Source organism: Lithobates pipiens, unplaced genomic scaffold (genome assembly GCF_037356315.1).
Source record: "Lithobates pipiens isolate NorthernLeopardFrog02 unplaced genomic scaffold, aLitPip1_a1.2 Scaffold_10, whole genome shotgun sequence".
In the NCBI taxonomy this organism is placed as follows: Eukaryota; Metazoa; Chordata; class Amphibia; order Anura; family Ranidae; genus Lithobates; species Lithobates pipiens.
In genome coordinates this window covers 20,499,244-20,512,917 of record NW_027507686.1, presented here as the reverse complement: position 1 = coordinate 20,512,917, position 13,674 = coordinate 20,499,244, and the positions used below count along the sequence as shown (strand labels likewise).

At 44.4% G+C, this 13,674-nt stretch overlaps 1 protein-coding gene across 2 annotated transcripts in view; it reads right to left on the bottom strand.

Annotated features, from left to right (window-relative positions):
- Positions 1 to 346: 346 nt before the first annotated feature.
- The window catches only part of KARS1 (lysyl-tRNA synthetase 1), a 29,336-nt gene continuing 16,008 nt past the window's right edge, over positions 347 to 13,674 (bottom strand). For both annotated transcript variants that reach the window (XM_077452363.1, XM_077452355.1), the window contains 11 exons: positions 12,363 to 12,456; positions 10,764 to 10,950; positions 8,837 to 8,962; positions 8,393 to 8,512; positions 6,751 to 6,913; positions 5,926 to 6,099; positions 4,765 to 4,850; positions 2,740 to 2,825; positions 2,489 to 2,615; positions 642 to 785; positions 347 to 549 (listed from right to left, as the gene is read on the bottom strand). In XM_077452363.1, the coding sequence (XP_077308489.1) occupies positions 466 to 549; positions 642 to 785; positions 2,489 to 2,615; positions 2,740 to 2,825; positions 4,765 to 4,850; positions 5,926 to 6,099; positions 6,751 to 6,913; positions 8,393 to 8,512; positions 8,837 to 8,962; positions 10,764 to 10,950; positions 12,363 to 12,456 (1,391 nt within the window). In that variant the 3' untranslated portion in view covers positions 347 to 465. The remainder of the gene's footprint in view (positions 550 to 641; positions 786 to 2,488; positions 2,616 to 2,739; positions 2,826 to 4,764; positions 4,851 to 5,925; positions 6,100 to 6,750; positions 6,914 to 8,392; positions 8,513 to 8,836; positions 8,963 to 10,763; positions 10,951 to 12,362; positions 12,457 to 13,674) is intronic.

The following is a 13,674-nucleotide window of genomic DNA, read 5'->3' as shown; positions in this document are numbered from 1 at the left end:
TGGTAAGGATATATATGTGTGTTTTACAGACAGTTACTGGGGCCAGAATTGTGGTTCCTGGGAGGGACAGTGGGTTGGAACATGGGACCAGATTAGAGGGAACTTGGACAGGTGAATGTGCCCTTGAAAAGGTCATTACGCCCCTCCATATCCTAGCAGAAGATACTCCTGATACATGCACTGACCCAGCACACAGTCAGAGGAGGAAGCGAGCAGCTCTCTCCAGAAGCTTTGACCCTCATGTGTACATAGATATAGGAGTTCCAAGGGGGATACCTGATGAATTCAAAGCCAGGGATAAGGTAAAAGCTACGCAATGAAAAAAAAAAAGAAAACATCCAGACAGTAAATTTTTATAATTTATTTTCAGTATAAAGCAGAATGAAGCTGTATCTCGGCGCAGACAGAGCCCCAGACAAAACCACATTAAACACCCCCCCCTAAAACCAGACAGATGAGCGGAGGTTACACCGAGGTTCCCGAGGTCTGGCTGGGCACAGACTCCTTTTTATTGTCTTCTGGTTTCATTGCCGGGAACAGAAGCACCTCCTGGAAAAACAAACAGATGGGTATGAGATACCTGGGAGGAGAAGAAGAACAAGCCCACACAATGGCCGAGTGTCCTTACAAACCCAACATACCTTAATGTTGTTGGAGTCAGTTAAAAACATAGCAAGGCGGTCAATGCCCATCCCCCAACCAGCTGTAGGGGGCAGCCCATACTCCAGGGCAGTGCAGAAGTTATCGTCGATGAACATGGCCTCATCATCACCCGCTGCTTTGGCCTGGAAAAAAGTACAAGAAAAGTTTATAATCAGATTTGTAGAGGATCTGCACACTGGCCTAGGGAGACACCGAGCTATCTCTGTATGAGCTGGAATATACACACCCCCCCCCCAACAATGAAGGACACTGGGACCCGCAAATGTCAGCCAGCCATTTCATGTGACATTGGCTGTCACTTTATCATTTTGGAACCTCAAGGATCGATTTCTAAATACGTCATATCTTTGTCTGGGAACCCCTTTTAACCACTTCCATACCCTTAGGATGTACCCATATACAGAGCCTTGAAAAACTATTCATACCCCTTGAAATTTCCTACATCATGTTACAACCAAAAACGTAAATGTGCTTTACTGGGATTTTATGTGATAGACCAACAAAGTGGCTCATAATTGTGATGTGGAAGGAAATTTCAAGGCACTGTATACAGATCCTTGCATACTTCCTGTTCTGGAGTAAAAATGGAAGAAGAAGGAGAAGAAGACGACCCATGGAGGATTCATTTTTTTCATTGGGGTTGAAACAAAAAAACCCTACAGATTCCTTCATCCACACAAGGTGTGGATGGGAGATTTTTGCCTAACTAACCCCCGCCCTCCCCCAGGACATTGTATTCTAGTGGGATTCTGCGCTGTTAGAACACGCTGATCAGTCGCTGTCCGAAAAAAAGATCTCCAACAATCCCATTTGATCATTAGAGGCTACATATGGATTGAATTTCAGCAGCCCCCCCCACTACTGCCAAATTTTAATCGATCAATGACCAGCCTAATACTGCCACCATATCGAAGGACTGACAATTTGAGTTTTAACTGACAATTGCGCGGTCGGACAAGTTTGTACCCAAACAAAATTGACGTCCTTTTTCCCCCACAAATAGAGCTTTCTTTTGGTGGTATTTGATCACCTCTGCGGTTTTTATTTTTTGCGCTATAAACAAAAAAATACCAACAATTTTTGCTATAATAAAATATCCAAAAATATAAATAAATGTCTTCCTCAGTTTAGACCGATATGTATTCTACATATTTTTGTTAAAAAATAAATAAAAAAAAAAATCGCAATAAGCGTATATTGATTGGTTTGCACAAGTTATAGCGTCTACAAACTAGGGGATATATTTATGGCAAATTTTATTAAACTTTTTTTTGTATAGTGCAAATTTTTAGCGGGACTGCAATATTGCGGACAGATTAGACAGTTTTCTGGGACCATTGACACTTATACAGCGATCAGAGCCCAGAATAGCCCCTGATCACTGTGTAAATGTCATTAGCAGGAAAGGGGTTAACACTAGGGGGCAATCAAGGGGTTAAATGTGTCTCCTAGGGAGGCATTTGACTGTATGGGGATGAGACTGCCTAGAGGAGGAGACATATCGCTGTTCACAAGCAGTATGAACAGCAGATCTCCTCTCTCCTGACAGAACAGAGATCTGTTTACATTGACAGGTCTCCATTCTTTCACTCTCGGCAGTGATCGCAGGTTCCCAGCGGACATCGCGGACGCTGGGCACACGCATGCCCCCTAGTGGTCTTAAAGCAGCCGATGTAGAGTTACAGTGATTTGTCCAGGGGAGCCAACCTGCCGCAGTATAACTGCAGCGGCTGGTTCTCAAGTGGTTAATGAACATAAATCATATCCTGTGAACATCGTAGCGAACATATCAGGGATTTTTCCTGTGTGATTCAATCACAATTACCTGAGCTTGATCTTCAAACAGCTCCCTCTGTCGGATCGGGTCGTTCATCTCAGTGTAGGCATTGCAAATCTCTTTCTTCATGATAAAAAGCTCAAATCTTTCCGTCAGTCCCTTTTCTGACCGGTGCCTGACACAGAAACAAGAACAATGTTTCATCAATGTCACCAACATATAAAAAAAAAATAAAAAAATAGCAAGCAAATCTAGCCGCAGAACAAAAAGCTTCAGAAGGGATCAGGTCAGAATCTTACCATTTGGCAAGAGGGCTCATGATTTGAGGATGGTCAATAATATAAGTTGGATTAATACAAGTTACTTCCAGGAATTCACCAACCAACTGTAAAACAAGAAATGCATAAAGTTTAGTGCTTAAGAATGAGAAGCTTTTCACAGATTCAAAGTTTACCATTTAGAGAAAAAAAAAAAAAAAAGAAGGGGGGTAAAACACCATAACCCACCCCCACCACCCAAAGATGCAACTAGAACCTTCAGGGCCCTGTACAAAAAAACAAAAAAAAAAACACCAAGGGCCCCCCTGAACCCCCCCTCCCATCCATACGAGTCCCAGGCTTCCAATCCTGGGAGGGTCTCCATCTATGTCCTCCCAGACCCCTGGGGCCTGCATGCAGTGCGCTCTGACGCAGCTGATCACAGTAAAGAGCCAATCACAGCAGCCTTTGCCATGTAAACAGACTTGCCGGTTATTGGCAGTCCTTTCCTCCCACGCTGTCTCTGTGTAAGAAAAGGAGAGCCGTTAACTGGCAAGACCATCAGTACATTGTTTACACTGATCATCAGTGCCGCCTCAGTGGGACTCTGAGCTGAGAACGTCTCTCTCATACAGCCCAGAGCCTGCACTGTCAGTTCCCCCTCCCTCACACGGATGGGAGAGGAGAGTTACTATCTGCTCCTCCTCCCCTCTCCTCTTGTGTGCAGCACACGAAGTGTGAAGTCCAGCAGCTGAACGATTAAATTCAACTGTTTAGCTTCACACTTTCTGCAGTGCACACAGGCCAGTGCCACCACCCCGATTCCTGCCTCTGAGGATGATGAGCTGACAGTACCACTCAGCGGCCCATGGATGCTCGTCTCCACTTAATTTCTGTAGTGTTACCAGAAAGGATCAGAGCCATTCTCTCTGCTGGCGGTGACCAAATTGGAATAGCTCTGATCCATCCTTGAAGAGCTGCAGAAAGAAGGGGGAGAAGAGTGGAAATTCCAAATCCCGGAACCACTGCACCGGCTGCATGGGCACCGACAGCTCATTACTCACAGGTGGTAAGTACAACAGGGACTTGTGGCAGCGATGGTATCACTGGATGGTTATAATCCTGCAATGCCGGTTCATGCGACACGTCCTCATACACCCATTGGTAACTATACCTCTATATGCATGGAGACATATTTTTGCTTAATTTGAAATATTATACCTATATATATTTTTATATTGTCTAAAGTCTTTAATTAGATATTTTGACATTCCCCTAGAATATAAATCCCCCTGAAGAGACCGGAAATCGCAAGGGTCGAAATGCATCGGGGTTTTTCATGTGGATACATATGTTACGAATACAATTGGCAAACCATGCTTGTACATAGAGTTTTTTGCTATGAGTGATGTTCCATGTTTGTATTTGTCGCACTACCTATATGGATGATGTATTATTGTTCATTTGGAATTACTATTGTCTGTCAAATAAATTATATTTTTTTTACATCAACTATTTTCACACCAACTCTGCTGCTAAAAAACCCCTGGGGAAATTTCCTGTGTTTTTGTTGTATACTTATGGGTTATGCAGCTTTGGGGGCTCCCTTATTGTGTTATTTTTTCCTTTTTACGTACAACAGGGACTGGGGGGGATGGGGGAGGGTGTACACAGTGTTTTCATCTTTTTGTAAAGGTGAATTAACCCTTTAGTAAGGGTAGGGGACTTCTGAGCTCTGTAAAAGTGATCAGGCGGCTTTAGAGCTGCTCAAAGTACTACTACCTGAAAATGGATTGCCAAATTTGGTACTAGGATCAAGGCTGCAGCCATTATGCTGGTATAGCCACTTGGCCCTGAGGCCATATAGAAATGGCTCGAGCACGACAAATGGTTAAGAAAGTCTACTGGTCCAGCAGTGTCTTCTTTCGTGTCAGAATTCAAAGATTCTCAACAGCCAAAAAAAACCACTATGTACGAAGTAAACATCTCCGAGCCAATACATGGACTTGTAGTCTTTGCCAGTACTAAAAATCTGACCAGTGTGAACAGGCATAGTAAGGACCCTACTTTGTCCAGTAGCCTTGCAGTGGTCCTTGGAGGTGGGCATTCAACTTCCTTCTCTGCACAGATGTCATCGAGCAGCTTGCGGGTCTCTGGAAGAACAAACAATAACCGATCAATAAATAATTCCAATAACCAGTTGCACTATAGCAGCTTTACTGCTCTGTACAGAATATCATTCATATAATATATATAAATATATACATACACACTATATATATATATATATCTCTATCTCTATCTCTATCTCTATATACACACGTGAGATAAAAAAAAAAAATTATATATTAGAGATATATTTATATTAATGAGACATCTATGCAATTCTGCACTTCCCAGTAGGGGGCGAGCTTGCTTCTGCTGTGATTAGACACAGTAGAAGCCGATCAGCAGGTGCTTGCCAGTGCATTTGTTTAACACTGATCAATGTATTGGTGTCACTGGTTCCCACAAAGTGTCAGGTTGTCCACCACAATATCGCAGTCCCACTATAAGTCGCTGATCGCTGCCATTAGTAGTATAAAGTAAAACTAATAAAATTTGAGTATATACACCCCGTAGTTTGTAGACACTATAAATTTTGGCAAACCAATCACTATACGCTTATTGGCCTAAATATATGAAGAAATCTGATGTTTTAAATTTTTTTTTTTTTTTTTTATGTTTTATTAGCAGAAAGAAAAAAAACTAGTCGTGTTTGCAAAATTTTTTGTTTAGAACAAAAAAAAAAAAAAAAAAAAATGCAGAGGTGATCAAATACCACCAAAAGAAAACTATTTGTAGTAAAAAAAAAAAAAAATTAATGTACAGTGTTGCATGACCGAGCAATTGTCATTTTCACTGTACTGGGGGGGCCGGTGCATTTCAGTTCGGTTCAAGTGCATTTTTGATGCGTTTTACTCAGTTACAGTAGCGTTCAGTCAGTGCAGGAAAAATGCAGCATGTTCTACGTTTTTTTTCCCCTGGAACTGACTGCACTGGTGTGAACTATGCCATTGGAAACCAAATACCTTACTTTTAATCTGTTTTTGATGCATAAAAAATAAAAACAATAAAAAAATCGCATTGGACTGAATGTGGTGTGAACGGTTAAAGTTCACCATTTTAAAGCAGAAAAATGCATACAGTGCACACACATACCCTAAAATCAGTTCCAACTGTCTTTACCTTCAGTATGAAACTGGTCTGTTGGAGGGAGTTTCTTTCCCAGGACTTTCTCCAGCTCGTGCACCATGCTGATCCTTCTGAAGGGTGGGGTGAAGTCTATTTCCTGGCCCGGTCCATCAGGTCCTTCCGGGTGATATACGATTTTGTAACTACCATGTATGTGCTTAACCATCCCTACAAGAGAAATGCAATAAGATTATTTCCTCTAAATCGGGGGCCCCAGAGACTGCATGTGGTCCAGGCCCATCTGGAGAGAAGCTGGGGATGGCGTGCAAGCAAAGCAGCCGCCATGACCAACACAGACAAGCCCAGCACATGCACATCTGTGGGGGACACAGAGGATGCCATGCAAATACAGCAGCTGCAGAAGCATCCATTGCCAAGCCAGACAAATGCATGCTGGGGCTGAAATATTTGTAATAGCACCGGCTGCAAGGAATGCTGAATGGCTGGATCGGGGGGGGGGGGGTGCTGGTGTGGGCTACACCACCCCCACCAAAGCCCCCCCCCAGCATATACTTAGGCTACATTCACACTAGACGTGTGCAATTAGTTTAACACATTATTTAATGCATTTAAAGAGGAAGTAACATTTTTTCCTCTTCCCGGTATCGACCTCGCCATCTTTACTGATTGCTGGCTCAGGTGCGGACGTAATTTCCACCCTATATATATACGTGGCATTACAGGTCTATTTCCTCTCCACTCGATCCAAAAGTAAAAAAAATAAAAGTTGCTTTTAGTTATACTTGGTATGAAAAGAATGATGCTTAGAGCTGGGCTTGCACAAAAGCGAGGTGTTCTCTCAAACTAACAAAGTCTTACCTGTCAGCAGCTTTTCAGTGATTTCCATGAGGTCGTGGTAATCTGCATAGGCCATGTAAAATTCACAGGTTGTAAATTCGGGGTTGTGGGTCAAGTCAATTCCTTCATTTCTGAACTGTCTGCCCACTTCGTATACACGGTCAATGCCTCCGACCACCAGCATCTGTAAGAAAAATTCCATCTATCATAATCTGGCAACTTGTCCTACATCAGCATTGGTAAATGGTAAAATTTGACCACCTTTTTTTTTTTTTTTTTTTAAACTTAAGAGGCTAGATCTAGCTAGGTCACCATTTATCCTTTGGTTTCCAGTTAGGTCACCTCAATAGAAATGGACCAATGAAAAATGAGGCATGGTTTGCTGCCAGAAAACGACAGACAAGGAGACAACTGCCCATAGTCAATGGGGAGGAAGAAGGAAGAATATGTTTCAAGGATAATGAATTCCAGTTGTGTAGCCTTAGTAAAGTACTAAGGATGCACATCTGGAATTCTTTAGCCTATTGTCCCTGAATAAGACTTCATGAATGTTGAAATGCACTGGACATCGCCTTGACAGTTGTTTAGGGCTACTCCATTAGTCTGGTTACATGCTGTCCTTACCATCATGCGTTTGATTCGATTTTTTTATTTCTCCACTTTCTAGTATTTTTCAATTTGTACTTTTTGGATCTTATTTCTTTTTATAGTCCATTAAACTCCCACCCTTCGAGGAACCCCTTTTCCACTACACAGACACGCAGAGGCACACCCCCAGCTTGGCAGCTCATGGGCCCTCTTATGAGTCACCCCCCCTCCCTTCCTGGCACACACGAGAGAGAGAGAGAGAGTGAGCGAGCGAGCGCTGTGCATGATGTCATAAGCCTAGGCCAGGGGTAGGCAACCTAGGCACTCCAGCTGTGAAGCTACAAATCCCATCATGCCTCTAGAAGTCATGCCTCTGATGGTCGGGGTCTTGCAATGCCTCACGGGACTTATAGTTTCATCACAGCTGGAGGGCCGAGGTTGCCTACCCCTGGCCTAGGCTAATGACCAGACAAGAAACTGAGCTGTATAAGGTATTTATTAGCAGAAAATGGCAGAGGATTTAAAGCAGAGTTCCACCAAATTTTTTTTTTCCCGCCAAATACTGCAGCTGCTGACTTAAAATATGGACACTTACCTGTCTCAGGGCGCCCGTCATGTTGGCACCCAAAGCCGATCTGTCCCTTGGCTCTCGGGTGCTGCCGCAACCATCTTTGGTAAGGGAATCAGCTTCACAGCCTGGTCCCCAATTGCTCATGCGTGACTTGCGCTGCACGATTCTACTGGGACCTGTGTGTCCCAGAAGACAGTGGGGGGAGGGCGGCGGAGAAGGCGCCGGAAGCGGCATATATACCCGCGGGTAGCTCGGGTATCTATGCCGCAAGTGAGAGCAAAATACCTGTATTAGACAGGAGGAATCCGAAAAGCGAAAGTTCAATTTTTGGGTGGAACTCCGCTTTAATAGATGGAAAGATTAAAAAAATGACTGAAGTTCCACTTTAATGTTGCCCACATTCAGTAAAAATCTGTAATATAAAAAATAAAAACACCTTGCGACCCCCATCTTGCGTCACCTCACCCCCCCCCCCCCCCCCGGATCTGGGCACGTCATGTTTACCTTGTGATAGAGCTCAGGAGCGATCCTCATATACAGGTCCATGTCCAGCTCGTTGTGATGGGTGATGAAAGGTTTGGCAACAGCACCTCCAGGAATAATGTTCATCATCGGAGTTTCAATCTATCGACAAAGACAACACAGTATCCTTAGAACAATATATGTGGCCTGCCTAAACTATAAAATCAGAAAAAGTGTGCCCATTCCTGGAACAGAATGAAATATTATATACATCAATGAGTAGTCATTCCATAAATATAGGAATTGTTGGAGGAGGATGTATTTATGTAGTAAAGGGATCATCCTGAATGGGTGCAAAAAGCTTTGCATGTTTCTTCCACTTTCATTTTAGACGGGATATAGGAAAAGTCTTGCTGGACTAAAAGGGCGATTTTCCCCCCAAAAGCATCATGTAGTTTAATACTATACAGAGGTGAAAACAGTTACCTCGAGGAATCCTAAGTCATCCAGAAACCTGCGGAGGTAGGTGATGATTTTTGCCCTGGTGATGAACTTTTGCCGCACGTAATCATTGAGAATGAGGTCCAAGTATCGCTGCCGGAATCTCGTCTCCTGCAAGTTAAGCAAATTCTTACAATCATGAATAGTGAACGCCTTGCATCAGAACATTCCACAAAGGCACATCAGAACATTCTGGCCTTTGCCAACGGCTACCTGCACCCTATTAGAGTGATGCTGAAGGCACCTTTGTTTTTTTTTTTTTTAAATAACCAACATGTTATACTTACCTGCTCTATTTAATGGTTTTGTATAGAGCAGCCCCGATCTTCCTCTTCTCGGGTCCCCTGCCGACACAGTCCTTCCCCCTAATAACAAGTCACTTGCTATAGGGGCACTTGTGCATATTTAGTCCCTAGCTGGCTCTATCCATTGACTCAAAAAGCACAGCTCAGCTGCATTTCCCTCTCACTCCCCAATGGCTATGATTGACAGCAGCAAGAGGCTCCCGCTGCTGCCTCTGTTCAATTAGGAGAGAGAGAGCCCTGAGAGCAGCTGCTCCCATGCACATCACTGGATCGAGATCGGGGCTCGAGCTCAAGCAAGCATAAGGGAAAGGGGGTGGGGGGGAGCTGTATGTAAAAGGGATTTTTTACACTAATCTGTACTCACCCGCGCTATAGCTAAAAGCCGGCAGGGGCTTAAAATGCCGGGAGGGCGTCCATGCCCCCTTCAGACTTGGCTGATCACAGATCAGGGGAAAAGGGGCAGTCACAGCGGACCTTTACCATGTTGATTAGCTGTCAGTCAATGATGGCTGATCACACGATGTAAACAGAAGCCGGTTATTGGCTTTTATTTTTCCCCTCATGCAGCAGCGCCCATCAGAGCCGCCTCATCAGCAGCCATCAGAGCCGCCTCATCAGCAGCCATCAGAGCCGCCTCATCAGCAGCCATCAGAGCCGCCTCATCAGCAGCCATCAGAGCCGCCTCATCAGCAGCCATCAGAGCCGCCTCATCAGCAGCCATCAGAGCCGCCTCATCAGCAGCCATCAGAGCCGCCTCATCAGCAGCCATCAGAGCCGCCTCATCAGCAGCCATCAGAGCCGCCTCATCAGCAGCCATCAGAGCCGCCTCATCAGCAGCCATCAGAGCCGCCTCATCAGCAGCCATCAGAGCCGCCTCATCAGCAGCCATCAGAGCCGCCTCATCAGCGTAGGAGAAAAAATTACCTGCTTGCAAAACTTTATAAAAAAAAAAAACTATGAAAGATGTTTTGTTTTTCCAAATGTACAGTCTTTTTCTTTAGCAAGAAAAAAAAAACCCCCCAGTGGTGATTGAATACCACCAAAATAAAGCTCTATTTGTGTGGGGGGAAAAAAAATGATACAAATGCCAGTGTTGCATGACCTTACAATTGTCAAAGTGTGACAGCACTGAACACTGAAAATTGGCCTGGGCAGGAATGGGGTAAAAGTGCCCAGTAGGCAAGTGGTTAATGCATATAATGCATTAAAATGGTTTTAAACCCTTTACAACTACTTTATACTACAGGCAAGCCTATAATTAGGCTTACCTGTAGCTACACTGGATATCTTGTAAACCTGCACGGAGCAGTGAACGAGGACGGCTGCAGGGGCTTTGATCTCAGGTAATTCATAATGAGCTAGTATGCTATGCATACTAGCTCATTATGCCTTTGTCTTAGTTATTTTTTTTCGGATTTCTTAAAAGGGGTTTACAGCCACTTTGGGGTAAAAGAATCTTCTGCCTTTAGAAGCCCTTTAAGCAGTGAACTGCTGCCACCAGATAAAGAAAAACTGACTAAACAAAGAGGACAGCTTGATAATGAGATGGGGTATGCCTGTAAATGGCGATCCACTGAAGAGAACAGAAGTGTGTGTGCGCGCTGTACCTTGTCTTTTAGGCCAAAGTGCAGGTGCGGCAGCATGTGCAGACAGGGGGACAGCAGCGTCATCTCCTTGGGGATGATACTCAGTTCTCCCTTCTTGGTTTTTCCGGGGTTCCCCCTCACTCCGAGAATATCTCCTCTGCGTAGCTTGTTATTTATTGCTATAAACTCTTCTTCGGACTTGTAAAATCTGTTGGGTTGGGGAGGATACGGTCATTATATAGCATGACATGGTTTTAACTCCTAGTCCTAGATCATGAAATATTTTCTAGCATGTGCTTGTTCCAGCAAAGAATATACACAAACTATTACAGAATAATGCTTAACAGGGAACATGACCATCCTTAGGATCTCTTATTAGAATGTCACCAACAAACTGCATCCCTCCAGCTGTTGTGGAACCAAGATCCCATACACCCATGCAGATTTTTTTCTTCAGATTTACCAAAACCATGTAGTGCAAAGGCCTGCCTGATTGCATAGAAATTGAAACTCCTAAGGTTTGACATCATATTATATGGTTTTGATAAATCTGAATACAAAAATCTGCAGAAAATCGAATAGTGTGTATGGGGCTTAAAGAGGAAGTAAACCCTAATGGGTTTACTTTCTCTTTGTTTCCATGCAAAGGTAACGCATAATGGGCTACTGTGGATCGCATAGTAGCCCATTATGTGTCACTTACCTGACACAGGATCCAGTGATGTCACATCTTCTTTCCAGGTATCATGACTCCAGCGCTGTGATTGGCCGAAGCCGCGATGACGTCACTCACGGCATATCGCCGTTAGCAGTGGCAAGCTCAGTGCGCCGTAGACAGCCGTGCCTGTCTTTTTGCAAATATCTCCTGAACCGTGTAGGTTTAGGAGATATTTCTTGGACCTACAGGTAAGCCTTAATCTAGGCTTAAGTCTGCTGACTTCCTACGACGAGCCGAAAAAAAATGAATGCTTCAATGCTTCCGAGCATGCGTTGAATTGTTTCCGAGCATGCGTAGGAATTTTGCGCTTTGGAATTGGTACAGACGATCGGAATTTCCCATCGGAAGTTTTTCCGACCGAAAAATTGAAAACTTGCTCTCAATTTTTTGCTGGCTGGAATTCGACCAGCAAAAGTCCGATGGAGCGTATACACGGTCGCATTTTCCGACAAAAAGCTCTCATCTGTCTTTTGCTGCCCGAATTTCTGATCGTGTGTACGCAGCATTAGAATAAAACTAAATCAAAATTTGCTGCCAAAATTAAATACTGTGCCTGAGCTCATCCGTATGGATGCGACTATTGCTGTAATGGGGGTGTGAAAAAAAAACAAAAACACACACTGATTTGACATTTTGTTTTCTACGAAGGTTTTATTTATACTTTATGTTGTTTGCTGGTGATATATTGCTTACTGGGGTTGATTTACTAAACCTGGAGAGTGCAAAATCTGGGGAGGTTGTGCATGGTAGCCAATCAGCTTCTAACTTCAGCTTGTTCAATTAAGCTGACAAAAAAACTAAAAACTAAAAAAAACCTGGAAGCCGATTGGCTTACTCTTCAGTTTTAGTAAATTAACCCCAACATGTACTGGTAGGGAAATGACGACTTATAAAACACTTACTTAGAATTTGCCATGACTTGCAGCTTCACACCTTCACCTCGTAGATCATAGAAGAGCAGTTTGGCTCCAGAAATGCGCTTGGCATGGATCCTGCCTAAAACCAAAAAAGGAGGAAGATACAACTGTCACCATGAACACCGTACAGTTCACCAGTAATGATGGGCTCGGGCCTGTTCGGATCAAACCCACCAGGAAGCCGTCACCGCACCCCCACCAATCATAGGCAATGAGGCATTTCCCAACCCGCAGCTGCACAAAACACATGCAGCCTATGATTGGCGGTGTGCAGCGACTGCTTCCCGGCGGGTCCAAGCCGAACGATCACCAGCCATAGAGGATATTGGGCTTAAAAGCGTAGAGTTCAAAAGCTCCTGCACCAGTTCACATTCAACTCATCTGCCATAAAATCTGGCCAGAAATCCACTCATCCAACCTATGAGGATTACTGGGGACTAGGGATGAGCTCCGGCGTGTTCGCACAGCCCACGTGCAGAGCCCACCAGAGAGTCGGCACTGAGCTGCGCTAATCACAGGAAGTGAGACATTTCCCGATCTCTGCAGTCGTGCCATCGGGGACAATGTCTCACTGCCTCTGATCAGCGCAGAGCCGACTACCTGGCAGGCTCTGCACATGGGCTGTGCGAACACGACAGAGCTCATCCCTATTGAGGATCGGTTGTTTTAAACCATTCACTGAACTCAAAACCTTTGCAAGGAGAGATCAAAGAGGGTTCTATACCTGGCAAGCAGCAACTATAACCTCTAACAGGAAGTTAGGAGTTGTAGCTCCTTTAGTCTGCTGCCGACCACGCTACAAGCGAATGACAGCTACAGCGTGGTCGCACATTTCCAGGAGGGCTTCTTATTGATGTCCTCCCAGAACCCTGCCTCCCCCGCACGCCCTGGGGTGTGAATCGGGAGCACTCTGCTATTGGTGTGTCCTTGGGGCACAGATCAGGGTAAAAAGCCAATCACAGTGTAAACAGGATTTGCCCAATATCGGCAGTCCTCTAATCATGCTGACAGTGCCTGGGAAGAGGAGAGACGGTAAGCCGCAATCCACACAGGGGACATCTGCACTGATCGTCAGTGCCCATCAGCGATCGGATTTGAACATGTTGTGGGCGGATTTATAAATGATGGGCAGTTGGGGGGCAGAATTTTTAAAGATTGCCAGTGCTGCAAAACAAAAAACGTTATGCTATTCTTCCTGGACGCTTGCGGGGCGGGTTTATCCAACTGATGGGTGGGTTTGCAGGGTGTAAATAGCATAAAAAGTTTTGTTTTGCAGCACTGGCCATCTTTAAAAATC